The sequence below is a fragment of the Pagrus pagrus genome, assembly GCF_965226575.1.
Source record: "Pagrus pagrus genome assembly, chromosome: 18".
In the NCBI taxonomy this organism is placed as follows: Eukaryota; Metazoa; Chordata; class Actinopteri; order Spariformes; family Sparidae; genus Pagrus; species Pagrus pagrus.
The window spans coordinates 15,342,593-15,369,058 of NC_140202.1; the positions used below are offsets into that span (position 1 = coordinate 15,342,593).

At 42.8% G+C, this 26,466-nt stretch overlaps 2 protein-coding genes across 4 annotated transcripts; one reads left to right on the forward strand and one right to left on the reverse strand.

Annotated features, from left to right (window-relative positions):
- Window positions 1–23: 23 nt before the first annotated feature.
- ubr1 (ubiquitin protein ligase E3 component n-recognin 1) lies at window positions 24–16,062 on the forward strand. Of its 3 annotated transcripts, none has more exons than XM_084381260.1 (47): window positions 24–337; window positions 1,480–1,739; window positions 2,736–2,814; window positions 3,280–3,390; window positions 4,543–4,670; window positions 4,756–4,894; window positions 5,035–5,097; window positions 5,225–5,348; window positions 5,499–5,606; window positions 5,699–5,787; window positions 5,868–5,966; window positions 6,067–6,224; window positions 6,310–6,409; window positions 6,504–6,632; window positions 7,015–7,195; window positions 7,294–7,346; window positions 7,496–7,606; window positions 7,721–7,786; window positions 7,888–7,989; window positions 8,070–8,133; window positions 8,218–8,342; window positions 8,438–8,490; window positions 8,580–8,682; window positions 8,772–8,820; window positions 8,913–9,067; window positions 9,166–9,265; window positions 9,371–9,474; window positions 9,594–9,674; window positions 10,161–10,342; window positions 10,447–10,655; window positions 10,751–10,850; window positions 10,983–11,135; window positions 11,221–11,321; window positions 11,586–11,685; window positions 11,777–11,925; window positions 12,010–12,065; window positions 12,176–12,272; window positions 12,448–12,515; window positions 12,638–12,785; window positions 12,908–12,995; window positions 13,313–13,449; window positions 13,535–13,643; window positions 13,742–13,798; window positions 13,886–13,963; window positions 14,059–14,229; window positions 14,356–14,457; window positions 14,710–16,062. In XM_084381260.1, exons 1-47 carry the CDS (start codon window positions 293–295, stop codon window positions 14,849–14,851), a joined length of 5,226 nt encoding a protein of 1,741 aa, XP_084237386.1. In that variant the 5' UTR covers window positions 24–292; the 3' UTR covers window positions 14,852–16,062. The 3 variants fall into 3 exon arrangements, with proteins under 3 accessions (XP_084237386.1, XP_084237388.1, XP_084237387.1); XM_084381262.1 differs by having other exon boundaries at window positions 13,337–13,449; XM_084381261.1 differs by having other exon boundaries at window positions 10,757–10,850.
- Window positions 16,063–17,689: 1,627 nt separating this feature from the next.
- Window positions 17,690–20,295, reverse strand: LOC311273611 (photoreceptor outer segment membrane glycoprotein 2-like; the record flags this gene model as incomplete). The annotated part of the gene is made up of 3 exons (XM_084380738.1): window positions 17,690–17,962; window positions 19,200–19,446; window positions 19,715–20,295. 3 exons carry the CDS (start codon window positions 20,293–20,295, stop codon window positions 17,690–17,692), a joined length of 1,101 nt encoding a protein of 366 aa, XP_084236864.1.
- Window positions 20,296–26,466: the final 6,171 nt, after the last annotated feature.

The following is a 26,466-nucleotide window of genomic DNA, read 5'->3' on the forward strand; positions in this document are numbered from 1 at the left end:
CAATCTCGACCAGCGCCCCCTAGTGGCTGGGGGTGTTTCCTGCACTCGCATCAGCCACATTCAAAACTCCACTGGCGAATTTAGACATTTAAACCTGCGACATCATTGAAATCTGAGGCTGCGTGGGACCATGGATGTATTGGGACACATAGTGCAATGTAACTACTCCACCTAAAGACACCAATCCTCAAAGGACTATTTTTATTATATCCTGATAGCGTCGCAAAAGCTTCCCCGTTGCAAGTGGACCACAGTCTCCCACTGACGCTTCCTCCTTTACGGCAAATGGAATATGGCGGAGGCTGATCAATCTGTAGACGGACTGGAGCTCAGCAAGGTACGATTTTCAAATAGCAAATATCGCTGACAGTGGTCACCGAGACTCAGGGACTAAACACTGAAGTATAACGTGTTAATTAATTTGTACAATATAGCGTGACTGCGCAGTTAAACGGCGTCTGCCCACCAGGCTATCATTCGTAGTTAGCTCATGTGCTAGCTACCTAAATGGTTAAAATGTCTCTGCAGAGGATACTGCATTTATTGCTCACCTACAGTTAGTGTATTGTTTTTGTTTTGGACTCGGGGATTGTTAGAGTCGATATCACAGTCGACAAATATGGCAGTGGTCTCTGTGGTGTGTTATTCTCCATCCTTTGGTATTTTGGTGGTCGCTTTTGTACAAAGCGCCTGAACATGAGTTGGCATGAGTCTATGCATTAAAAACATGCTGTAAATTAAACACACTAGAAAACCTACAGTGAGCATTACTGCCAGCATAGGACCAAAAGAAATAAAAGGATACAAAAGGGGTAGAAAATCAGCCATAAAACAATCACATATTTGATGGAGTCAGCCCAAGTGTCATCACACTTATTACTTTATTACTGAGTACAATAAAGTACCAAAGTTCAGCTTCGAGTTTATTCGTAAGATTTTTTTGTACAATGGAAACCAAAGCAAAACTCCTTTTGACTTGTGCTCTGACATATATTGTGAAATAAAATGTATAGATGGTACTAATACTAGTCATTCTTGTGTCATAGATTCTTGCTTCACCAGTAAAGACAACCCCGTGAACATGGTGGTTTTTTATTCCTCTGCCAGCCAGCACAGGAAGTGTGAAAGCGAAACGCTGTGTTTTTTGTTCCCCCACTTCTGATTTCAAAAGAAAAACAATGTGAAAGCGCAGCTGGTTGCATCAGCAGTCAATGCAAAGATGATATTTAAAAATACTTATTCTGCTCTCAACCAAAAAGTTTATGTCTTCATAATTTATTTATTTTTTTAATCAAAAACAAGATTTCGAAGGTTAAATTGATTGATTGATCTGTACCACGACGCAGTGCGAAAAGGCAAATATCTATCTGGGCATCACTATGAGAAGAGTATCCTACCATGTGCCGTTAAGTGTCACTAGGTGGAGACAGATGAGTCATTGCTAAACAAGTCTTGACCTTGTTCCCTTTCGTCCCGCAGGAATGGCTGGAGGCTGCAGACAGCAGGGCGGAGCTGCTCCGCTACCTGAAGGAGCAGGTGCCGCAGATCTTCTGCCTGAAGACGGAGCACAGCCCCCAGGAGGAGGAGGAGCTCATGCAGAGTCGACTCTTCCATCCTCTGGAGTGTTTCCTGTTTGGAGAGGATCCTGAGGAGGGTCTGGAGAAGCTCAAGCAGGCCTGCACCTCCTCCCAGCTCTGTGGACGTGTCTTCAAAGAGGGAGAGACTGTCTACTCCTGCAGGTCTGAATAGACCCCCTGATCTCCTGCAATAAATAAGTTATAACAGCAGTAATAATATTAGATATGATAAAGGACTGGATCTTTATTTGCTGTTATCAGTGACTAATATTTGCGCTGATATTTAGCTACAGAATGTAGGTATCAAAAAATAACAGCCTAGCTGGGACCTGGGGTTACTGGGTGAGACATAAAGCCAGAGACAAGAATATTCTGATAGTACATAAAGACTATTTGATATCATTAAGTACTTTTGGCGGAAATAGTTTGGCCTCAATAGGTTTTAATTCTGTAGCGATCTAATTACACAACAACCCCACATAATTTAGGCTAAGTGTTAAAAATGAATAGTTAATGAGTAGACCCTCTCAGGTTTCAGTGTAGGGCAGTGTGTGAGTGGACCTGAGTGATGTGAAGCCACTCACATAGATATGTGGAGCTGTTCGTTCATCAGTTTTTGCACTAGTGTTTCTCAATTTCCTTCTCAAAGCTGTCATTTACGTTCTAGGTCAGCATGAGTTGTATTTAAGACATCACTGGTACATTTTTACATAATTAAAAATGATACAGGTCGGTGGTGTGTTAGGTATTTACTATGAACAGGCATCAGGCACAGACAGACAGTTTGTTTTTTGCTCCAGCTCATCATCTAGCTATAACTTACGTTGCATTTATTACAATGCGTCACCCAGGGAAGAGCCACCCGATTCGCCCAATCAATACAGTTATCTTGTCGCCTACATTGCTCGATTTAGTTTGTTCAAGTATCACTTGCCCAAAAAGTGTACTGTGGGTGCCTGCAAGATTGGTAACAGTCTCAAATTGTCAGATTGCCCACCCCTGCCTGGCACTGTGGATATTCACATTGAAGTAAATACATTTGTTTGATGCTGGAGAGATTTATACAGCAACTTGAGTGGCATGTCTTTAGCCTCAGAGGATACGCCTTTGTTGACATTTGCTCCATCAAGTAACAAATCCTCTTCAACCTTTCTGCAGGGATTGTGCAATCGATCCTACATGTATCATGTGCATGGACTGCTTCCAGGATAGCGTGCACAAAAGCCATCGTTACAAGGTTGGTGTCAATATAAAAGTTCACATTTTTTTAATGAAATTCAAATGTTTTATTTGAGTATATTAATCGGTCACAGTCAGATTGTTACCCTTGTATAAATGAGAATAATAGAAAGTCACTCAAAAAGGGGATTTCTGTTCTGATTTGACATCTCTGTACTGGGCCACTCATACTAAAGCACTAAACCTTGCTTTTGTCAATCACTAGTCTGTGATTCACTCCCGACAGCTTTATTACCCTCCTCTTCACCTCTTAATCTTCGAGAAAAAACACAGCGCATTTCCCAATACACTTAGAGCTATGCTTGATTCATTCATTGTCAGACTTGTATTTGGCCTTTCTTGTTGGAACCCCAGTGTTGTATAATAACATATTCCCACAGTTAAAGAACAGTTGTATAACTTAATTGCTGCTCTGTGTATCCATGCCCTCAGTGACATATAGAATGTGCGCTTTTTTTCCCAGATGCACGCGTCATCAGGCGGGGGCTTCTGTGATTGTGGGGACGAAGAAGCCTGGAAGATCGGCCCCTGTTGCTCCAAACACGACCCAGGGGCAGCCACTGCCATGGTAACGGTGAGTTACATAATAGAGCGGAAAAGAGGGATGTGGGAGGGGCGTACTTGTCCCATTCTGTGTCAGTGAACCCCAGAATGCTTATTTTCCCATCTAAGTCCTGGATGCTGGTCTCTTGGCTTTAGCTTTGGTTCCGGAAACGAGGAAGAAAAGCACTGTGTCGACCTGCACCAACTTAGGAAATTTATGACTAGGTTAAAAGATTGGGAGGGTGATTGAATGCGTGAACACTGGTGGAAAACTGTGCAGGGATGTATCCAGTCTACACCTTCTCCTACCATACTGCTTTTGATGATTGGCTGTTACTGTTCAGCAGTTGTTTGCCAGGCCTTTCTTTGCTGATCAGGTTTTCCTCTGATAAGATCATGCTGGGCTTTGAACAGATGTACAGCGTGACAGCTCTGTGCTTGTTTCCGTAAACAGCAGGTGCTTCTATTAACAGAGGCATCACTGAGAGGCTGCTTTGTGTTTTCTACACCAGATCTGAACCTGTGCTTAACAGGCAGTGACACATGAAAGCATCCCCACACTAAACATGCTGTTTCAGATCCCTTGTTGTTTAGATCGTGGTGGATTCCAGTGCTTGTTCTCACACAGTAGTGTGACGTAGAGACTGGTGTAAATACACAGACTCGCTGTACGATTTGTTTGGTTTGTGTGTCAAATGTCGGACATTTGTATGAAATACTTGGCTGCAATGTGAAATGTTTGCTCTCAGGGAATTTGATATTGGCTTTACTAGGCCAGCAGCTTCTGAAGCTCTTATTAAGCCAAATATTTGGACCACTTCCTTGTCATATTGGAGAGTCACTGCTGGCGACACAGGAAATAGGGAATTAATAAAGTTTATCATAACAAACTTTCTCAGAGTCAGACTAGCTTCAGTTCCTGCACAGTTTAACGTTTTTATTGAAGGCAGATTTATTTCTTAATGTCTTAATCTTGGAAAGTTACAATATTAGAAAAAAACAAACAATCGTAGCAACGTATCATTCCAGGTTAAATATTAATGTCACTAACAGTACGTTTTTTGTGCAGAAAGTGTGATAAACGTCTCTAATACATTGGAGACCAAGTTTTAAGTATGCTACTTTTTGTACAAGGGACCTGCTCAATAAATTGAGCCTGGTGTGATTCTCTCATTTTGTGCAGGATGAGTGTTTGTTGGAGCCTGAGATATACCAGCGTGCTGGGAAGCTGTTCCGGGGGCTGCTGCACTACGTCACAGATTTGTTGGTGTGGGAGGAGAACTCGGAGCTGTCAGCTGAACTCCAGCCTCGGTACAGCCTGTCTGACTACATGCAAATACATCATTTCATATGCAAAACACTCAACTTAACTATGATCATGTCTTCATCCATGCAGGACAAAAGACAATGCATACTACTGTGTACTGTACAACGATGAGCACCACTCGTACGACCATGTGATCTACACCCTGCAGCGCTCCGTTAACTGTAATGAGGCTGAAGCACAGACACACACAGCACTTATTGATAAGGAGGTATTTTTGGTTTTATTTGCTTTTGACTTTCCTTTTAACAATTCTATCAAGTCGTGTTTCCATGATTGCATTCATGATATCCATTGCAGATTATACCATTATGTTATAATTGTTAATTGTTGCTGTTAATTGTTGCACAGGGCCGGCGGGCAGTAAAGAGAGGAACTCTTCGTTCCTGCCAGCAAGCGAAGGATCTCATCAGGGTAAACACCAGCCTCTGACCCTAAAAACCATTGAGATATGATTCATGATTTATAAATTGAGAAAGATTATTGTCCAGTTTTTTTGTATCTGCAAGTGAGCTCTAACTCTTTCACTGCTGTGTTGCAGTCCAACTCCGAGCACATTTCCCTGCAGCCACTACGTGTGGAGATCCTTCATGCAGCAGTGATGGCTCATCAAACTTTTGCGCTGCGCCTCGGCTCCTGGTTCCAGAAGATCATCAGTTACTCAGGTGCTGCCGTCATTGCCACCACACAAATTTCACAGCTTTATTTATTGATTGTGCACCCTTGACTTATACCTTTTTTAGAAAACGTGTCTACACCTAAATGCTCAGTTGTCCATGCACAGTTGCATGACCCTATATGTGTGTCTTGCGCAGTGGGCTTCAGGCAGGCCTTCTGTCAGGTGGCACTGGAGACAGATCCAGACAGCGACCAGCCTTGCCTCATCAGCAGACTCATGCTGCACGATGCCCGGATGTTCAAAGGCAAGTAGCTTGATTTTCATTCAGAGTACAAGCTCAGTCCCAACTCGATTCCACATGACACTAACGAGAAGATTTTTTCTGATTTTCTCAAGGTGCTCGCAAGATAGTACATGAACTGATTTTCTCTAGCATGCTAATGGAGACCGAGTTCAAGAGGCTTTTCGCCATTGAGTTTACAAAGGTAAAAAAAAATTTTTCAAAAAAAGTTTTTGCCTTTCATTTGCTTAAATTATCTATCTAACTATCTTTTTTCTTTTTCAGCACTTTAAGCAGCTGCAAAAGGACTTCATAAATGATGATCATGAGAGGAGTATATCCATCACTGCTCTGTCTGTTCAGATATTTACAGTACCCACATTGGTAAGTGTGTTTTGGTACCGCATCAGTTATATCTTAATGAGGTTAATATGGTTTTTAATGTTTGTGCTTCTTTTTTCTCACATTCCTGTTCCGCCTACAGGCAAGACAGCTGATCAAAGAGGCCAATGTCATTAAAGTGATAGTTGATACAGTCATGGAATTGCTGCATGAACATCTGGATGTCAACAATCGCTTCTTCTTCCTCGGCTACAACTCAGACAAGTTCTCGCGCATCCAGGTCATCTTCCACGACCTCAGGTTAGTAAACAGGAAGCAATTTAACCAAGTCTTGTTTCTTACTTATTTTGGTCTTCATCTAAGATGTAAGATGTTTCTCTCTCAGGTATATTCTCATCAGTAAACCCTCAATATGGACTGACGAGATGCGGACACAGTTCATAGAGGGGCTCAAAGTCTTTCTTGGGCTTCTCAAATGCATGCAGGTAATACTTCACTCGACTCTACCCTGATTCAATCTTTGATGGCGACAAACCAGATATTTATGAACCCTGGCACTCTTTCACTTTCGTTTATCAGGGTATGGAGGAGGTGAAGCGCCAGTTTGGTCAACACATTGCAGTGGAGCCAGAATGGGAAGCTGGCTTTTCTCTTCAGATCCAGCTGCGCCACATTCTTGCTATGTTTCAGGACTGGTGTTCCTCTGATGTGAGTACAGTTTGTCGATCAAACAATAGAATTATCCCAAAAAGTAGAGGTAGCATTCAGTACAGTATTTCCTCAAATAGTGACCAGGACCTTTTATTTACCTTAACTGTAGAGGGTCATGACACTGCCATCTTGTGGCATTTGTATAAAAAACAGAGTTTGGCTGATAAACACCGGAAATTGGACAATATCTATTTAGATAATTAATCCAGAACAACAAAGGGATGAAAATTGCTTAGGCGTTGTTTTTGTTTTTGTTGACCGGGATTTGAAAGCCGTTGTTTGACTCCTGGTTTTTATTTGAGGAAATAATGTACCTATAAAACCTGCTCACTTACCCTTCACTTTTCCTGTGGTTAAATATTGCTTGTTTCCCCACCAGGATGAGCTCCTGCTGCTTGCTTTTAAAGAGTGCCACAAAGTCCTGATGGAGTGCAATAACCAGCCCTTCCACAGGGAAGCCACTGACTACTACATGTGCAAGCACATCCTCCATGTTCGCCCGTACAAAGTGTCTCAGCAGCCTGTCAGCATACATCTACCCATCTCCAGGCTACTGGCTGGTAGGAGAACTATATATAATATCTGAGACTCTCTTTGAGTTATTGGTGTATTTTCCTGTCAACTGTGAACTTACCTCTCTGTGCACTGTCACCCTCAGGCCTGTATGTACTTCTGTGCAGAGGAGGGGCGATTGAGCGTCTGGATGATCCTGTAAGTGAAAAATCAAACAAACAAACACTTATTTAAATGTTTAGGGAGCAGCTGGTGCCAGTGAGTCATCAAGCAGATATTCAGTGTTTGCTGTGTTGTTGTGTTTATGGAATGAAGTTTGTCTTGATTTTTGTGGTGGTGTGTTGCAGGAGAGCTTTGACTACACCCAGCTGGCAGAGCATCCTCTGCGCTGTGTGGTGCTGGCTGCACAGGTGTCAGCTGAAATGTGGAGGAGAAACGGGCTGTCATTGGTCAGCCAGGTATACTCATATACTACTTTTTTCTGTGGAAGTTCAGGGCATTGTTTTCATTCTGTATGCTCGCTGTTATTATTTGCTTATCAATTAATGCATGTTGTTGTTTCACCTCATCAGGTCTACTACTATCAGGACGTAAAATGCAGGGACGAGATGTACGATAAGGACATTCTCATGCTTCAGGTCGGTGGCAGTCAGACGTCGGATTTCTCTCATGCTCTTAACTTTGACCTAATATGTATACAATTTTCTGATATATGACCCTCTCCAAAAATTGTTTACAGATAGCTGCTTCCAAAATGGACGCCAACCACTTCCTCATGCTGATCTTGTTGAGATTTGAGCTCTTTGATTATTTTAATGGGAGTTGTTCAAGCAAAGACCAGGTAAGCAGCACTCTAATAATTACTTAGGAAAAAGATATGTGGTGCCACCAAACACTGATGAAAATAAACTCAACTTGCAGGATGAATTGATTCAGTGGAATCGACTGACAGAAGAGATGCTCTACCTCCTCATCGTCATCATTGGTACGGTCCACTAATCAATCTTGAGATGTCAGTTGGTAGAGTTTTGAATCATGCAGCGGTGTCTGACCAGTGTTGTGTTTCCAGGTGAGCGCTATGCCCCAGGTGTCAGTCAGGTGACCAAAGAGGAAGTGACAATGAGGGAGGTTATCCACCTGCTGTGCATTGAGCCCATGGCTCATAGTAGCCTGGTCAAAGGCCTACCGGAGAACGTAAACTACATATTATCTCTAATTTATAAAGTTAATTCTTAGTTTTTATGAGAGAATTATTGTTTCTAAATGAGTTCAAAATGTTTTCTTTGCAGGAGAGCCATGAGACAGGCCTGGAGGCTGTAATTACCAAAGTTGCTACCTTCAAGTATGTAAAGACTGTGACACAGCTTACTGTATGAGTTCTATCTCAACAGTCATTTCTCAGTGGATTTATTCTGTCTCTTCTGTTTTTAGAAAACCAGGGGTTTCAGGACATGGATTGTATGAAGTTAAAAAAGAACGTCTGGTAGAATTCAACCCCTTTTTCTACCACTATTCAAGATCACAGCACAGCAAGGTAAAGCAGCGTCTCACCATTTTTACATTAAATGTACACAATTTCTGTTGAATAGTCCTGATCTCATTCTTATCTTTCACCTGTTATAGGCAGAAGAGTCTCAGAAAAAGAGGAGGACTCAGGAGAGCAATGATAAAGGTGAACGACATCTTGGCGCTGCATATCCCTCTGTACAACTTGAAGATGTGATGATTTTCAGCTCTACTAATGCGCTCTCTTTTTGTTTTCAGCTTTGCGTCCTCCAGTACCCCCGGCCTTCTGCCCAGCTTTTTCCAGCATAGTGCGTCTTCTCTGCTGTGACATTATCATCCACGTCCTGAGACGCGTCCTGCAGAGAGCTGCAGAGGACCGAGCCACGCATTGGACAGAAGCCATGATCCAGAGGGTACATGTTACATCCTTCACAGAGTCGACCTTGATCAACCTTTGAGACTTATTACTGAAACCACTTGCAATAATGAAATGCATGCATTTACCACACAGGCCCTGCACTTGATAGGTCAGGCATTGCTTGAAGAGAAAACCCAGCTTGAGGATAGCACTGTGGAGGAAGTGACCTTTGATTTCAGTCTCAAGGCCCGCAGTGAGTGAAAACTAATTGTTTTGTTGTTCAGTTCATAGTCATAAAGCTATAAACTGGTTTTGTTTTGTGGACTTGGTGATGTTAATATCTCTTCTGTTGTTCCAGAAATCGGTTCAGAACACGGCAAGTCAGTGTTCCTCTTGTTGTCCAAGATCAAGGCTGTACCTTCCCTCGAAGCTCAGAAAGACATGGTCAAATGGGTTCTACAGGTAGGCTGTTCTGCATTTTCATCATTTGCATCATATAAAAAGGTTTTATCGTTTTTGTAGAGCGATGAATTTGTTTTGAAACTACCTTTACCTTTTTATATGAATGTCTTTTCTGCTAGATGTTTGAAATTATCAAGTGCCTTAGAGAGAAGTCCAGTCCAACAGCTTCCATGAGCGTGGAAGCAACCAAGCCCGAAGAGGTAAGAGAACAATGACCGATGAATTTAAACATGTTTGAAACTGATTTGACTTCACTCTTGCTTGCATGAATGCTGTACTGATAGGTTCAGTTCTTGAATTAAGCGCCTTTTACAAAGAGAGCTCTGGGCTAACTCTGGGTTAACTATTTAATTTTCAAGAGAGCTTCATTGTCTCCAACATAAAATTTGTCAAGTTTTGGGAATGGAGTGGTCAGGAAATGTAAAAATAAGATTATAAAAGTACCTTAATACCAAATGAGTAATTATACAAAATAAAAGGCACCTTGTTGAAGAGCACAGAGCTGTTCTGTCTTGACACTTCCTGTTACAAAATCCCCTTTGACTCACAATCATTCATTTGGTTTCACAAGAGGAGTTCAAGGTGCCAAACACAATCCAGCGATTGGTCATGCCCTCCTCTGAAACTATAAGAAATCGAGTTGAATTAACAGAAACACGTTGCTGTCTGAATTGTTATTATTCCAGAGTGCTCAGGACAAAGAGAAAGCTGAGCGCAAAAGGAAGGCAGAGGCAGCCAAACTCCACCGGCAGAAGATTATGGCCCAGATGTCAGAGATGCAGAAGAACTTCATTGAGTCAAACAAGATGCTGTATGACAACATGCCAGAGAGCGGGACACAAGGAGAGCCTGTCTCAGCTACTGAGAGGTGAAGAGGATCATTTAAAAAATCACGTTTGTGATTGTGTCTAGCTGGCATGAGATCCAGACCAATAATTTGACTAATTCTTTGGGTTATGCTAATTCCTCTAGCTGTGCAATGGAGCACATGGAGCTGTGTGTAGCCGTCGGGCCCCACCGAGGGTCCACTCCAGCCGACAGGGAGGTGCTCACCTGCATTCTTTGCCAGGAAGAACAGGAAGTGGCGGCCCAGGCTCAAGCTATGGTCCTGACTGCGTGTGTCCAGAGGTCCACGGTGCTGACGCAGTGCAGAGGAAAGATACCGACCAGCAAAGAAGATGGTCAGTCTCAGTTACTATAATGTCATTTAATTGTTAACAGCTGCAGTTTCATGGGGAAGGTGTAGGCACATGCTCATTATATTTATTCCTTAAAGGGACAGGGACCTCATATCCGCTCTTCATGCCCCCTGAACTGGCAGTTGGGACCCACACTGGCAGCTGCGGACACGTCATGCATGCCACATGTTGGCAGAAGTGAGTTATTACGTTTGATAATTAGTTTTCTTTTAGTGCTCTTCTTGTGTGTGTGTGTGTGTGTGTGTGTGTGTGTGTGTGTGTGTGTGTGAGAAGACACAATTGACAGTTGTTATTTTCTGTAATTTTCAGATATTTTGAGGCTGTTCAGAACACAACCAGGAACCGGCTCCATGCTGAGCTGATCATAGACCTGGAGAATGGGGAGTACTTGTGTCCCCTGTGCAAGTCTCTGTGCAACACTGTTGTCCCTCTCATACCGTTGGAACCACTAATGTTTAACTAGTAAGTTAGTGAAACCCAATTCGGCTCAATTTACAATTGACATGATATATAGAAGTAATGTGAATATTTGTTTTAATGTTTGTAGTGAAAATGCGGAGATAATTGGACAGCATTTGACCCTGCCTCGCTGGATCCAGATCCTCTCTGCCAGGGTTAAAGGACTCAAGTCAGTCACTCAGGACAATGGTAAGAAGACAACAATGCATTGTCACAGGAAAAGGCATTTCTCTATGCGGCACTGCTTATGTGTGTGTTGGAGGTTTTGGGTTGAGCCACTGCAGCTATTTGTCATATAGTGTCACCTGTGTAAAACTGATCCACAAATGGAAAAAATGCACAAAATGTCATAAATGTAGAGAATCATCTGCGATAAATGTTTAAATTTGCATCTTCTGATTCATCAGTTGTTTATGAGATGAGATAAGTGATGCTTCTGTATCTCTGGTGCAGATTGCAACACAGAAGGAAGTAGTGTTGATGCGGACACGGGGTTGTGTGGAGAGAGCCAGCCAGACTTTAGATCCATACTGAGCTATGGAGTACAAGAACCGTGAGTGAAACTGTCACCTTCTTCATTACTGTTTATCCTATAGTGCAGCAATCTGAATTCTCTGCTGTTTTGGGGGGGGTTTTTGTCATAGGAGAAAGTTCTCGGACAGCATAGTGGAGATGCTGGTTGTGTGCGCCACCACAGTCCACAGAGTGGGGCTGCAGACGGCACCTAATGAGCTGTGCCCACGTGTGCCCCTAATGGCTTGGAACACGTGTGCCTTCACTATTCAGGCCATAGGTACAGTAAGTCTTGGCTTATTGTGTCTCGCTGTCTGGATTAATTTATTTGCTATTCTCAAAATATCTTTGCATGTCTTCACAGAAAACATATTGCAGGCAGAGGACAAGCCGCTGTTCGGGTCCTTGCAAAACAGACAGGTTGGATGCCATATATTGATGTGTGACAAACCTGTCATATAATGCATGCAATGAATAATGTTTTGGGTTTAGATTTGTCATCAGTATTGTGAGATATTTCTCTATTTTAGCTTGCAGGTCTGAAGGCAATCGTTCAGTTTTCGGCAACTCAGAGACTTAAGAGCTCCCAGACTGTCATTCAAAGGCACTTCACCGACATGTTGGGTGGTATGTGCTCATCTAAGAATACATCATATTTATCTATAAGATGTAGTTGTACAGCTGTTCTTTTCATATAACACATTGGGTTTTCCACCAACACCTATGACATGTGCTTTATACTGTAAATAAAGGCCTTCATGTCCATTAGCCTTGTGGTCATATGTGCGACCTCTTTCCCCAGTTTTGCTTCCGGTCTTGAGCAGAAAGAACACCCCTTCTCTTCTGGAGGTGGACTTCTTCCATCTCTTGGTAGGTTTCCCCTAAAAGATGTCATTCTTGTTAAAGTTTCTCACAACTTAAAACTTTTACTTAATGTGCTAGACTTTGTTATTACTTTGGTAATGGGTATGTGCTCTTGTGTGTTTTGTCAGGTGGGGTTAGTGTTGTCTATACCCTCACTGTACCAGGAGGAGGCTGTAGACCTACAGCCGTCCGCTGTCAGCTCTGCCTACAACCACCTGCACATCCTGCATCTGGTCACCATGGCTCACATGCTGCAGATCCTCCTGTCCTCTACAGGTACAAACAGCAAATGTCTCAACCATAACATTCTGGTCCGACAGTACTTCTTGTATCTATCTAAAAATGCTGCTCAATAACAATGATTATGATGATTAAATAATGGTGCCACTTCTGCCTAGATTTCCCTGCAGTAGCGGGTGGAGAAGAGACAGAGGAGGCGAGAGCAGCAGCAGAGCTGCTCACTTCAGTGTCACAACACACTGGAAGGTACAAATGCTTCTTGTCACCAATTTCTAAGGGCTGTCCTTCCATAAACTGCATGTAGACTTTTACCTACAAAAAAAGTCGGCATCTGTGTTCCCCCTGAATACTGTCTAAAGGCATTTTCACTGAGACATGTTTTTTTTAGCCTGCTTCATAAGCAAACCTGATAGGAATCGACCTTGCCTGTTTGTAATGGAAACAAATGCCCTCTCAATTGAAGCAAACATTGTCCCTTAACATGCTGCATGCCCAGAGTTGTTTATGATCGTGTAGACTGCCTTCAGCTTGTTTGACAGGTTGTTCTGTGGTTTGCTCGCCAGGCTAATTCCAGATGTGTCTTGCAGCTCTGTGGCAGAAAGAGTGAAGAGAGGAATAGAACCTTTCCTGCGCTGTGCTGCTCTCTTTTTCAATTGCCTTACAGGAGTGCATCCACCAGAGGAGCTCTTTAGTGCTGCTGGTAGGTCAAACTGAAGTATTTAATCATTATAACAGACTGCACATGATGATTAATGAACTGAAGCTGACGTTTTTGGTCTTTGCAGTTACCCCTCAAGGACAGATGGAGGCACTGTGCAAATACTTGGCATTACCCTCTGATCTGTTCCAGCTCTTCCAGGAGCACAGAGACCCTGTTACTCCACTGCTGCAGAGGTTGGTGATAAACATATGAGCAATGTTGGTGTGATCGGTGATCGTTTAGTGTTCACTGGAGAGGTTAGCAGTTTTAAAATTTCTTTTGTCTTTATTAGGTGGTGTGGGAGCCCAGCTGTAACCAAAGCCCTGAACGGCAAAATGCAGACTGTCAGGTAAACTTTAGCCTTCGTATTCCTCCAGCCGTACTTTTACTTTGTAATAAAACATCTCCCAATAATTGATTAATAAACTTTCTCCAGATACCCCAGGAGAAGGAATCGTTTGATTGATCTTCCAGAGGATTACAGTGCTCTCCTCAATCAAGCCTGCCATTTTCAGTACGTGGCCACTTGAAGTCCTTTCTCAATCACAGCTTTTCAGTGGAAACTCAGCTTGAGATGTCCAACCTGCTCTTCTCCTCTGTTATCCGCAGGTGTCCCAAGTCCACAGACGATGAGAGGAAGCATCCGACCCTGTGCCTGTTTTGCGGGGCCATGCTGTGCTCTCAGAGCTCCTGCTGTCTAAGCCAGCTGGATGGGGAAGATGTGGGAGCTTGCACCGCCCATGCCGCTACCTGTGGTGCTGGAGTGGGGATGTTCCTCAGGTGTGTAAATTCTGGGAGGGATCAAGAGAATGATTTTCCAGCCCTAAAACTGCATTATTTGACTCAATCATATTCCTTCTTGCATGAAATGTGCTGTATAAATAAAGTTTAATTTCATGTTTACAGGATAAGAGAGTGTGAAATCGTATTGATGGCCAGTAAGACTCGAGGAAGCACATACCCTGCTCCTTACCTGGATGACTATGGGGAGACAGATCCTCATCTTGTGTAAGAGATGTAGCTTCTTTGTTACGTACTGAATAATTATTACTTCTACTTACAATTGTAGATGCAGACATGGTGACATTGCCTCCTACAGGCAAAAAAGTAATTGCTGCTGCAAGTTTAACACCTCCGCCACCTGCAGCCAGTCTGAGCAGCATAGCCATGGCCATGAAAAACAAGATTTTGTCATATCAAAAGTGTTGTTTGTTTTCTTGGTTAAACCCTAAATGACACCTTCTGTCTCTAAATTTCCAGAAGGGGCAATCCGTTGCACCTTTGCCCAGAGCGCTACAGGAAGCTGAACCAGCTGTGGCAGCAGCACTGCATCCTGGAAGAAATCGCCCGCAGCCTCGAGGTGGTCAACGTTATGTTTGCCTTTGAGTGGCAGATGTTGTGATGATTGCTCCAGCTGTGGTGGGCCAGAAAGTACAGAGCACAGTCATAGAGCACAATGTGCTCCAGTGCTCCTACGGCACACACACACACACACACACACACGCATACACAAACCACCACCACACACACACAAACAAACAAACAACCCTCCTGCAATCAAAGAAGGCCTGAGCAGCCAATCCCTCCCTGCTGAAATCCCTGCTGGAGTCTAGAGAAGTGGGACAGTTAAAAGAGGAAGAGGAGGAAGATGAAGAATAGTAAACCCAAGTCGCCTTGTTTTAATTTGATTGTCTGCTGTGAGAATGAGTTTCTCCGAGAAAAATGTAATTTGCAAAGAGGCTCATTCCAATAAAGACAAACATCAGATACACACTGACATGTTTCCGTTATCAGTTCATGTATTTGATTTTTCTCCTCAGTAATGCTGTGAATTTTCTGCATTCTCTTTTTGTGTTAGACATTCAGATTTGTCCTAAGTTATAATTGCTGTTTTGGAAGGTACATTCATTTGGAAATGTTCATGCATGGGTCAGAGATTTTACACATTTTTGTGTGTGAAAAAAAAAAAAAAGGCCACATCTTACCGTAACCTTTACCCGCATATATAGGCACGTATGTAATGGATGAAGCATTTCTGGAATATACGTTATTTTCAAAGTTGTTTTAAAACAGATTTAGTAATCAAAGAGAAGTACACTGTTATCTGCTTCCATAATTGATATAGAGACATTTCATGTCATTTCATTTCATGACACCAGATTAAAGTTTTATCAATATTTCAGCCTCATTTTTTTAAATTTTTTTTATGGAAACTGCTCTTGAGAGTCCGTTAGTGAATTATATGAACACATATATAAGTAGAAAAAAATTCTGTTTGGCCGAATTGATTATCAGATATCCGCTGTATGATTGTAATGATTAAAACCTATTAAAGGGGCCATTTCTAAACATATTATAGTCACATTTCACCATATGGTGCTGAGTCACTTGATACAAATTGAATTTAAGTAAAAGTAATCCAGTATTCTATTTAAGAAAGAAATGTTCTTTTTATTGAAAGCAATATATATATGATATCTTTTTCAGTTATTCATGTTCATATTTGCTCAGCCTTTTCAGGAAAAGTGTGAATATAAAATGTCCTCCTTTTTGTGTTGTTTGACAGTACTACATGACTTCCAGGCTGTGGAAATAAAGACACTAGCCTCTATACAGATGAACTGTTCCTGTGCCCTGAATAAATCTGAGTGCTATAGTGTCACAGTTTCTAAAATCTACCATGTTGCTCCCTCATGTTGCTCACCCATAGAATACATTGTTTTATCCGTCAAGTCAGCCCAAGGCAGAAATAGAAAACATTCTCTTATTTCAAATGTCTCATAGCAAGAACAGTACTTTATTAACCTTCATGCTTTAATTTAACAACCTGCAAGTTTCTTTGTTGTTGTTCCCCCCCAGTGCTTAAGCTGTAATTTGGCTTCTCAGCTGTGCTCTATAATTTCTGAATGGAAAGGCAAAGAAAGCAGAGTTCCTTTGACCACCAGCCAATATGTTGAAGGCCTTATAATTAAAACAAAGTAAGACATGGTAGCCTAGTTTGCACTGCACTTCTTTGGAGTCCTTATGAAACAATCAAACAATAATACCCAACAGTCACCAGCTCAGAAGTTTTATTGTCAAGCTTTTAGTAGCTCAGTGACTGAGGTGTTCTGGTAAGACCATGGCGGCTTTGCTGAGGCACATGAGATCCATGTTTGTGACAGCTCAAACGCTCTAGGAAATGTCTTGTACTGTGTTACAATCAGATTTCTGTCTAGTTGTGTGCTTTTAACTAATGTGTAAGCAAGAAAACACTATTCATCCCATTCACTACCCTTGGTATAAGTCTGTTTGCTAAAGTTGGGTAAAAATGCACAGAAGGGATCCAGAAATGTTATCTACACACCCAGAACTTGTCTAAACTTCATCATCATGCTCTTCCATTATTTGTACCGCAATATCAGCCTGTTTTCAATGCAGGAACATTCCCCAGGGACAAGGAACCTTTGAGGAACTCAGTGCTTTTCCACTGCAGGGAACGGCCTAAATTACGTTCCCAGGACCTTATCCCCAAAAGTCCCTGCTCTGTGGGTTTCAAAAGTATTATTAAAAATCTGCAGCTGCAAACCAGTTTTTTTGTTCATTGTGCTCTGACGCATCAACTTAGAGTCACAGAAGAAATCAAATGACTGATGATGGTGTTTGTTGTATAGGCGCGCACAAAAATGACAGACAAGAGCAACTGATGCTTTTTCGTACATGAGATGCTAATTTGCCTAATCTTCACAGGTCTCTAGACAAGTGGCTTTTAGTTCCTTGAAACTATTTCCTGGGACTAACAGTTCTGGGTGGAAACGCAGCTCTATTTAACCTGAGGCCAAATCACTACTGGCAGCATGTGATTTATGTTCTAACCTCTTTTGACTGCTTTTTATCGTCATACTTTGAGGCAAAATCAGGCAAAATGTGGCCTTCAACTTCTGATCACTATCCCTAATTTCTCTTCATCAAAGAAATACGAATCTCAAGTTCACTGTGACTCCAGTATATCAAGCAGACAGGTGTAAGAAACTGTAAGAACACCTGTTGTAAAACCACACCAAACACAGGCAACAAGATATCATTTGTAAACATATCACAGTACAGATGTGTACAGATTGTGGTGATTTATGATTTACATTATGTTGTTTGAAAAAAGAACATGTATCGAGAGATTTGGATTCATATGGATTCAAAGCAATAAATGTAGCGTCTAGATGGAGGCCCTTTAGAGATGCTGTTCACTGAGGCCTGAGAGAGGTCAACTGTCGTCAGGTGTTTCCTTCGGGGGCACGTTGTCCGGCCCGTAGTTTGCTTTAGAGGTGCAGGGAACATTAATGTTTGGGTCTCCATTGTTGGCTGTGTCTATCTGGTTGCACTTGCCGAGGCTCTTGATGATGTTCAGATTCATGCGGGCCGTTTCCATGAAGCTGTTTTCCAGCAGCCAGCCCTCAGACTCAGAGTTGGGGTCACCTTGTCTCAGCACATTTTCCAGGGAGGTCTGGAGGAAACGAACCCCTGTCAACACTGACAGCTAAAACAAGACACACAGAAGCATATTAGTGAACGCATGACACAAAATGTGAGCGCAACTCATGATACAAGAGGTCACACGAGTAGAGTTTTGTTTGTTTCGTCCATATGGTCTGCTGTCATTTTGTAACTAATAAGTATCTGCGGCTCTAACTGACATGCAACTGAGTAGCGGACAATAAGAGAGTCCACTTCATGTCCTGCAGGGAGGACACAGAGATAATACGACAGTAGAGATTTACTCAAGGATTAGTACTGTAACGGTGTGAAGTGAATGTGCCATAACGGTGTTCATGCAAAGGCTGAGATGACACCAATCATGTCCTTCACCAGTGTCCATAAACCTTTTGGTAAAGATTCTGGAGTTGTAAAGTACAAACAGCTACTGCAGCAGCTCTCTCTCTCTCTCTCTCTCTCTCTCTCAGGTCCAGTATGCAGTAAGATTTTGGAGGATCAATTTGCAGAAATGTAATTTAATATTCATAATTATGTTTTCATTTGTGTATAATCACCTGAAAATGTTTTTTAATAGTTTTTAAACAGTATCAAAATAGATACAGCAGAGATATTGTCTCTTCTTAAGCCATGACCTCTCCCTTTGTAAAACCCTGGTGCCTACATTAACCACAATGCAACTTGACTGCCAAAAGTTCAGTTGTATTTTGAGGTGCGTTATGCTAGTAGGAGCTTGGTGTAGCCTCGGGCCGCTAGCCTCAAACACAACACAAACAAGCCACAGTGGTCTGGTACACTCACTTATTCAATATCCCACATTACTTGTCACATTGCCTCAAGTTACATCACCTGAGACAATTTCTTACACCTGTGGGGAAATTTGTTTCCCAAGGGTGGTGAAGTCATGGCCTGCCCTACTCTGCCTCTGACTGGCTAGTACTCGTTGGCTTTGTTGGCTGGGTTCCTTGAGTAGAGAGAGTCACATTATCTCCATTCCCACCAGTGGACCGTTCTTTCACAGCAGTGGCAGCAGTTTCAGCATGAGTGCATTTATTGTTTGTCTATGTTATTTTACACTAATGTTTTAACCATTAGCGTACTCAAATTGCCCGCAAAAAACTTCAGGGAACTATGAGGTCTACGTGACTCACTTGACAATCAGCATTTTTAATGTCTGTTGTTGTGACTCTCTCTACTCATGTAGACTGGTTAGGTTTAGGCATGACGAGTGATGATTGGTTAGGGTTAGGGTAAGAATATCCCTTTAACTTGTGTCCTCTCACCTCAAACAGCCAGGTGATGAGGACTGTGAGGCCAATGGACTGCATGATGTGGGTGTAGTACTCCAGCAGCGCCTGGCGGCAGCCTTTCATCCACAGGTTCAGCTCCTCTCTCTGGTGCTCGTAGTTGAAGTGAGCGGAGTTGTTGGTGAGCTGCTGCTGGATGCAGGGCCGGGGGGAGAAGGTGTTGCAGCAGCTGAAGGGGACTCCGTCCATCAGGTACTTCCCCTCCACGTTACTTCTTAATCGGCTAGAAAGCAGGAGGAAGAAGGGAAAGCTCAGGGTTTTATACTTGGTGTTATGTGTGAAAGATTTGAACTTAGTGTGTCATTGTTTGGGACTGTGGAAAAATGATTATAGATATAAGTTGCACCAACATGTTTGAGATATTAGGGGAGGGTGTTGAATCTTTTCTTATGTCAATTTTTTTTATACAATCCCTTTCTATGCCATCTTAAATATATATATATTTATACTCTTTATTAAACCAGTGTCCTCAGTCTGTAGTGTGCACTTACTCCACCACCTCTCTTTCGGACATATCCAGGTAACGGCTGCTGATCCACTGGATTTGAAACCAGTCTTTATATCCATTGTTTCCGCAGCACTGGAACTCTATCTGCAGCACGTCCACAGTGCGCTTCAGGAAGCATCGTCCCGGCGTGTCCGTGTCCTTATAGAACCTCATGGCCTCTGTCAGCCCCAGGTTCAGAGACTCCTCCAGCTCCCCGCGCATGCTGTAACACATCAGAGCCCCCACCAGCACGCAGAAGGTGAAGAAGAAGGTGCATATGATGTAGGGCAGCATGATGAGCTTCCAGCGCAAGAACTTGGTGCTGTCCACGCAGTCGTAGCAGATCTTCCCACCCAGGAAGTTTATGGCACAGGCGATGAGGCCCACAGCGATCAGCATGTTGGGAACATACTGGATGTCCCTCTCAGCCATCAGCTCCTCCCGCTTGTTGAGCTCCACCTTGAGGAAGAGGCCCAGGCTGAAGAGGATGGCCCCCGTCACTACTGAGATCCAGTTCAGGATCCATAGCACCTGGGCCAGCTTGTCCCTCTTGGTCTTGGTGAACTTCAGTCTCAAAACTGCCATTGTATATATCTCCTCTCGTTCTTTAAAGTCCAGGGGGGATTAAGGGTGGGACGCAGGTGAAGCAGGGGAGAGGAACAGGTTATCCTCAAGGGGGTGTGGGGGACCAAGGGGAGGGGGATTGGTTGTAGAGTTCTCTGAAGGTCCTCTCATAAGCAGCTTAGCCTGGTAGTCATGATCGATATATTGTGGACGCTGCATTTTGGTTATACTGTAGATGCAGGCAGGCCTATGAGTATGAAAAGTATATAAGGTCACATGACAGCAAAATTTGTCTGAATGTCAAACACTGCTAAGACAAAATACAGCGACATGTGAGCAGATGCGCACAAGCTTGAAACAGTCTTCATGTGAATCAAACTGAAAAAAGATCAGCAAGATGTACTGCGGTTTAAAAAACATAATTCCAGTGATCTTGGCATTTCTTACTGGCAAGTTCCCAAAAATGAAATGTAAGAAGTAACTGACACAGAAAGTCCACTGTCCCTACCTTATCCTGGTCAGCATTCACCTTGAACATCTGCCATCCTTCTCCTCTCGTTTTCACTTTGTTTTCCCGCTGGCGTCCTCAGATTTAGTCCTGAGAGAGGCGAGTGGTCGTAGTGACACAGATAGTATGAAGGCAGCCACGGCAGCATCACAGTGAGACTAGTAGCCGAGCCCTGACCCATCTCCTAATCCCCTTTAATCATTAATCATCCCTGGGCCCCACCAGGGGATTTGGACCTACCTTCTGTCACCTACGCAAATCTGTAGACTGTCCCAGCACTGTGAAAGTAATGGATGATGGCCACTGTGTGTGTGCATGTGTGTCAAACGTAAAAGTACTACAAAAGCCTGGACATCCATTCAGAAAAATGTTTTTTTCCCCTACAGTTTTGCGTTTTAATTAAGCCAGCTTGTAATTACAAAAATGCGTGTATGTAAACAGAAAGAATTAAAAATGAATTGTTTTTCACTTAACAATACTCCACATGTTCTGCCCTGTTGTGCTTTTTATGGGCCACACACACACATGGTCTAGAAAAAGTAAATAGGTCATTAAGGGGTAAACTAAGGGTAAATACACACTGACACAATTATAGAAGGAAAAAACGCTGCTGCACAGCTGTTTACTGCTGGAAACATTCCAGTAGGGTTACAACTGTTTTCTTTACTGGTAAATACACCAATAATCATCTCCCTGCCACCTTTCTAGCTCCAGACAGTGTTGTGGGGACCTCATTGTCCCTTATTATCCTCTTATTTTCCTTTATTCAATTATGGAAATAAGACTTATTTCTGAGTTTTTATTATTACTTTATCAATATTGCAGATATTACCTTTCTGAGTTTCTGAAGTTCTTTTCCAAAACTAAACAGTGCAGCTTTAAATGTCTATAAATTGTGAGAAAAAAGTGAAAAATGATTTTTTTAAGAAAAAAAAACAGAAAAATGTTCTGGTTTCAGCTTCTTAAATGTGAATATTTTCCTGTTTCTTTACTCCTTTATGACAGTAGACTTAATATCTTTAGGTTGTGGACAAAACAAACACATTTGAGGACTTCATCATCCTGGGCTTTTGGAAACACTGATAGACATTTTTCATCATTTATAAACCAAACAACAAATCAATTAATCAAGAATATAGTTGTCAAATTACTCAACTATGAAAATAATCACTAAATGCAGCCCTAGTGATGTAAATAAAGATACACACGCATGCACTCACAGCCATGCTGCAACTCAGCCAATGAAATGTTAACTGAGAGTGAGATTAGTGGATTAACATGTACCAAAGTAGCTTGTGTAAGAAGAGAGTGTTACTGTAGCCACCGGTCCAGTCAGCAAATCCGGGCAGACAGAGCACATAGCACTTACCGCTGCACACACGGACAGTTTACCGGAGCTACTGGACAACTAAACCACGTCTCCAAGTAAGTATTCAAAAAATCTTTACAGTTTTCTCTATGGAGGCTGGTAAAATAATGGCAGATACCACGTTCATGCCTTAATCTGTACTTAACGCACGTTGTGTCTATGGTTATATCATCTGTAGTAATAACTCTTTGTTTCTTCTGCTGTGATGAATAGGTATCCCTTTTTTGATCCCATCATGTGAACTCCCTTGTCTCTGTGTGGACCCTGGGGTCAGAGGGCAGTCATGATGGATACACAGCACCAGTGGTCCGAGGCGTTGGCCAGCAACAACATAAGAGCCATCATCCGCTGGCTACGGAAGCTTACAGCTGAAGGTACATGACAGAAGTATTTGACTTACATAAAGGTAGTAGTAGAAGTAGTTCTGTCCTTGTTTGATTCATCAACTTTCACCTCTACTGCAGGTGAAGTAGATGTGGAGGAAATCCCGCTGGCTTTCAGCTGCTGGGTCCAGAGGACATCAGAGTTTGCTAAAAAGGAGTTATTAACATTATGTGAGTAAGAACATGTTCCTTCATCAATCACGTTTAAATGTTTGGATTTCAAAGTATACACTCAGGATCTCTGTATGTCTTCCCGCAGGTTTCAGCCGCTGCCAGGGCCTGTGGATGTTTCTGGACCGGAGCTCTTTCACCAGAGTGCACATGCTGCTCCAGAGGCTGAGGAACCTGCTCACCCTGGCCCAGTGGGCGAGAAGGCAGCTCAGCTCAGCCCACCTCTGGCACGGTACAACACATTCAGCATACAGCATGGCTGATGATTATGACTGATTATGAGTAATTAACCTTCTGATGTGAATTTACTAGAATAAAAATGTTTCTATTCAGGCATGGGGGTGCCATGTGTGGTGTGCAGGGATACATTCGGCTCCTCGGACGTCAGACGTGGATGCTGGAACCGAGAACAAAGGGCTCTGAAGCAACACATTTGGCTGGGACGGCTTGTTCAGTGGTGGGGCATCATGGGGCTTCTGCCCAAGTACCCTGGTACAGATTTGATCACACAAATCACATTATATTGACGTGATGACCTGTTATGACATCTCTAAAAGTCTTCCTGTTCTCCGCTGGTGCTGTCAGAGGCTCACGAGGTGAAGCGTATCTCCCAGATGTGGAAAGAAATGGGTCACAGCCATCGGAAGGCTTCTCTCGAGACACCCGGGTAACTCGGATAGTTTGACTCTATGAAGAAATTCTGAGCCGTTGTTTACTAATTTTCCTCCCGCTTCAGATTATCACCTCTGATTTTCTACTTTCTTACGTTTGACTAGATGGGAGGAGGGAGTCACGGGAAGATTCAGCTCTTTGATACAGGGGATGGTGACTCACCTGGACAGACAACATGGGTGCTTTTCGACTTCTGAAGACTGCACAGATCAGTGCTATCCTCCTCCCAGCCTGCAGTCCCTGCTGAAGCTCGTGCTGGTGCCTCATATAGACAACATGTCAGTCCAAGCGCTTGTATCTTTTCAAAAACATCAACTAAGTCTTCTGTGGAGCATACTGTACAGCCCCCTTTATCTGTTGTGCTCTATGATTCATTGTTATGTAGTCCTTAACCTTTATGTATCGCAGCTTATGTACTTTGTTCTGGACATGGCAAACTTCCTGCAGTGCAAAGACGACCTCCTTCAATCTTTCTGCCATGCCTTCACTATTCCTTCTAGCTTTTCCCAACAAATCAGGGCCTTCTGGATGCTTGATCACGGACACATCAAGGTATATAACCAAGAGGCAAAATTGATTTCATGCATCAGTGAGTGATTCTGAAGTCATTTAAATGAGCATAGGCAAGCTGACTGTGATCGAGAGTGCGAATCAAAGGCCAGTTAACCATCCTGTTGATTACATTAGTGTCCTCGTTTCAGCAGCCATAACAGTCTGCAGGTAACACTAATGGGCCACTTGAGTAGCGCATATGATTAATGTAATAACGCTCCACTGTGCCACTCATTAGTGATGAAATTACAGTATGCCTCTCATTTGGCAGAGGAGATGCTTTCATTGATGACAAGAAAGTTGCCAGTTTATTTCTCCATAACAACAAGTAGCAGAGGTGTTGCTGATTCAGTTTCATAAAGAAAAAACTCATCATGCTGCTTTATCATAGATGGATTATGAGACAACAGACCACAACAGTGGCACTTTGTGGTAGTTGTTTGTCCCTTTGTAGTTTTTTTTGTCTCTTTTAGTCTTTTGTATCTTTGTGGTAGTTGTGTGCATCTTTGTAGTTATTTTATGTCTATTTGTGGTAGTTGCATGTCCCTTTGTGGTTGTTTTGTGTTTTTCTGCAGTTGTTTTATGTCTCTTTGTGGTAGTTTTGTGTCCCTTCATAGTCGTTTTGTGTCTCTTTGTAGTCGTTTTATGTCTATTTGTGGTAGTCATGTGCATCTTTGATGTTTCGGTGCTATGATGTACTCTAAAACCTGATGGGAAATTCTCATACAAACTGTTGTTATGTAGAAAGTCATATAGAAAGGTTAGTTATGGGTCTTTAGTTGGCTAAAACCTCTGGATCAAGTGTAGGCTTTTTAGGAGGATGTTAAATTCCAGCTACTTTAAAGGACTGTGGTACACATCCTCTTAATAGGGACGGATTCATCATGTCGATCAATGATTGTATGATTGACAGTCACTTGAAAATCGATGCTGTGACCGAGGGGCCCCTGACACCTTGTCATTCATGTGCTTAATGTCATGTTACATGTTATCCAGGCTTCCATGGAGCTGTTACTGAGCCCCAGGGCTGCTGTTCCCTGGCTCTCCTGGCAGCACGGCTGCATCATCCAATGTCTGCTAACGAGGAAGCAACCTCAGCTGGCGTTGAGGTACCTCCACTGGACCAGGCCTGCAATAGAAAGTGCTGAGGATGCTAAGCTCTTTGCAGATGTGCTACTTCAAAACAGGTACATTGTGGCAAACTAATGGCTGACTGATTATATTTTTGATCATCTCAGACAGGGGATCTCAAAGTTTTTACGACTTAAAATGTCACTTACGGAGGCTGCACAAAATGTTTGCTGGATGCACTTTGAGAACTCCTGAGCTAAGATTATCAAAACATTATCAAAATAATTCAGTCACATTTGAGTCATATTGTGTGTTAATGACAATGTCTGTCAGTTGTGTCTCTGAAGCCTGGACTCTGTTGAAGAGAGGCCACACAGAAAGTAGCGACACGGCCATGTACTTCCTCAAGGCTTGTGATGGAGTTGGTCTGTGTGCCGAGGCTTTAAAGTACATCCCTGCAGGATACCATGTGGGTGACTGTCTTGTAATAAGGCAAATAAGTGTATGTACCAAAGAGATTCAGCCTTAAAATGATGTTTTTTTACCCTAAAATTCTCTATCAGGGTGAAGGAGAGAATGTAATTGGTATTGGGACTACAGGATCACTGTTGGAGAAAGGTAAGGCTGATTATGAATGGAATATTAAATGGTATCAGGGCAGAATAAAGTGCAGTATGTTTAACCATGAAATTTCCTTTTATAAGACAAATCAGCAGGAAGGCCACCCTGCCCGCTGTCTGCTGACCTGTATCAGGCTCAGAAAGTGAACACAATGTCCCGAGAGGAACTGGTCCGACTGGTCAGAACTGCTGTGATGGAAGTGAGAAAGCCACATCCCAAAATGAGGTACTGAGGTTGGATTATATCGAAATGTATGTAGTGACCCAGAGATCTCAGCTCATCATTTCTCCATGCTCTTCCTTCCAGTGAGGTGGTATGGCCGGAGCACACAGAGAGAAAATCAAACAGCAGAGAGATGTTTCTGTCAACCCAGGCTCTGCGTCAGCTCACGCCAAGCCCCTCACCAATGGACATGATAGAGGAAACAGAGCCAACAGCACATACAGATGAACCACAAGAGGAACAGCCTCTTCAAAATGTATACATTTTTAATGTGCCTGCTAAAAGACTATTGTTTTTTTAGAACGTGTGACTGTGAAATAATGCCCTTTGTGTCCCAGCAGCAACCCGAGTCACCAGAGCACATCTCTTCTTCTGAGGATCTGAACTCTGAGTCTGTCTCCTCCTTCACCTCAGCCTCTTCCCTGCCTCTCTTGAGACGGCAACGCTGTCATATTTATGAGAGTACCTTGACTCTGCAGAGAATCTCCTCTCTGCTCAATGATGAAGAAAATCAAAGCAGGGAAGAGGAGGAGGAAGACAGCAGAACCCCTTCACCCTTCAACGCCTTGCCAGATTGCCCTGAGCTGATGCTGACACTAGATGGCGCCACAGACCCCATTTTC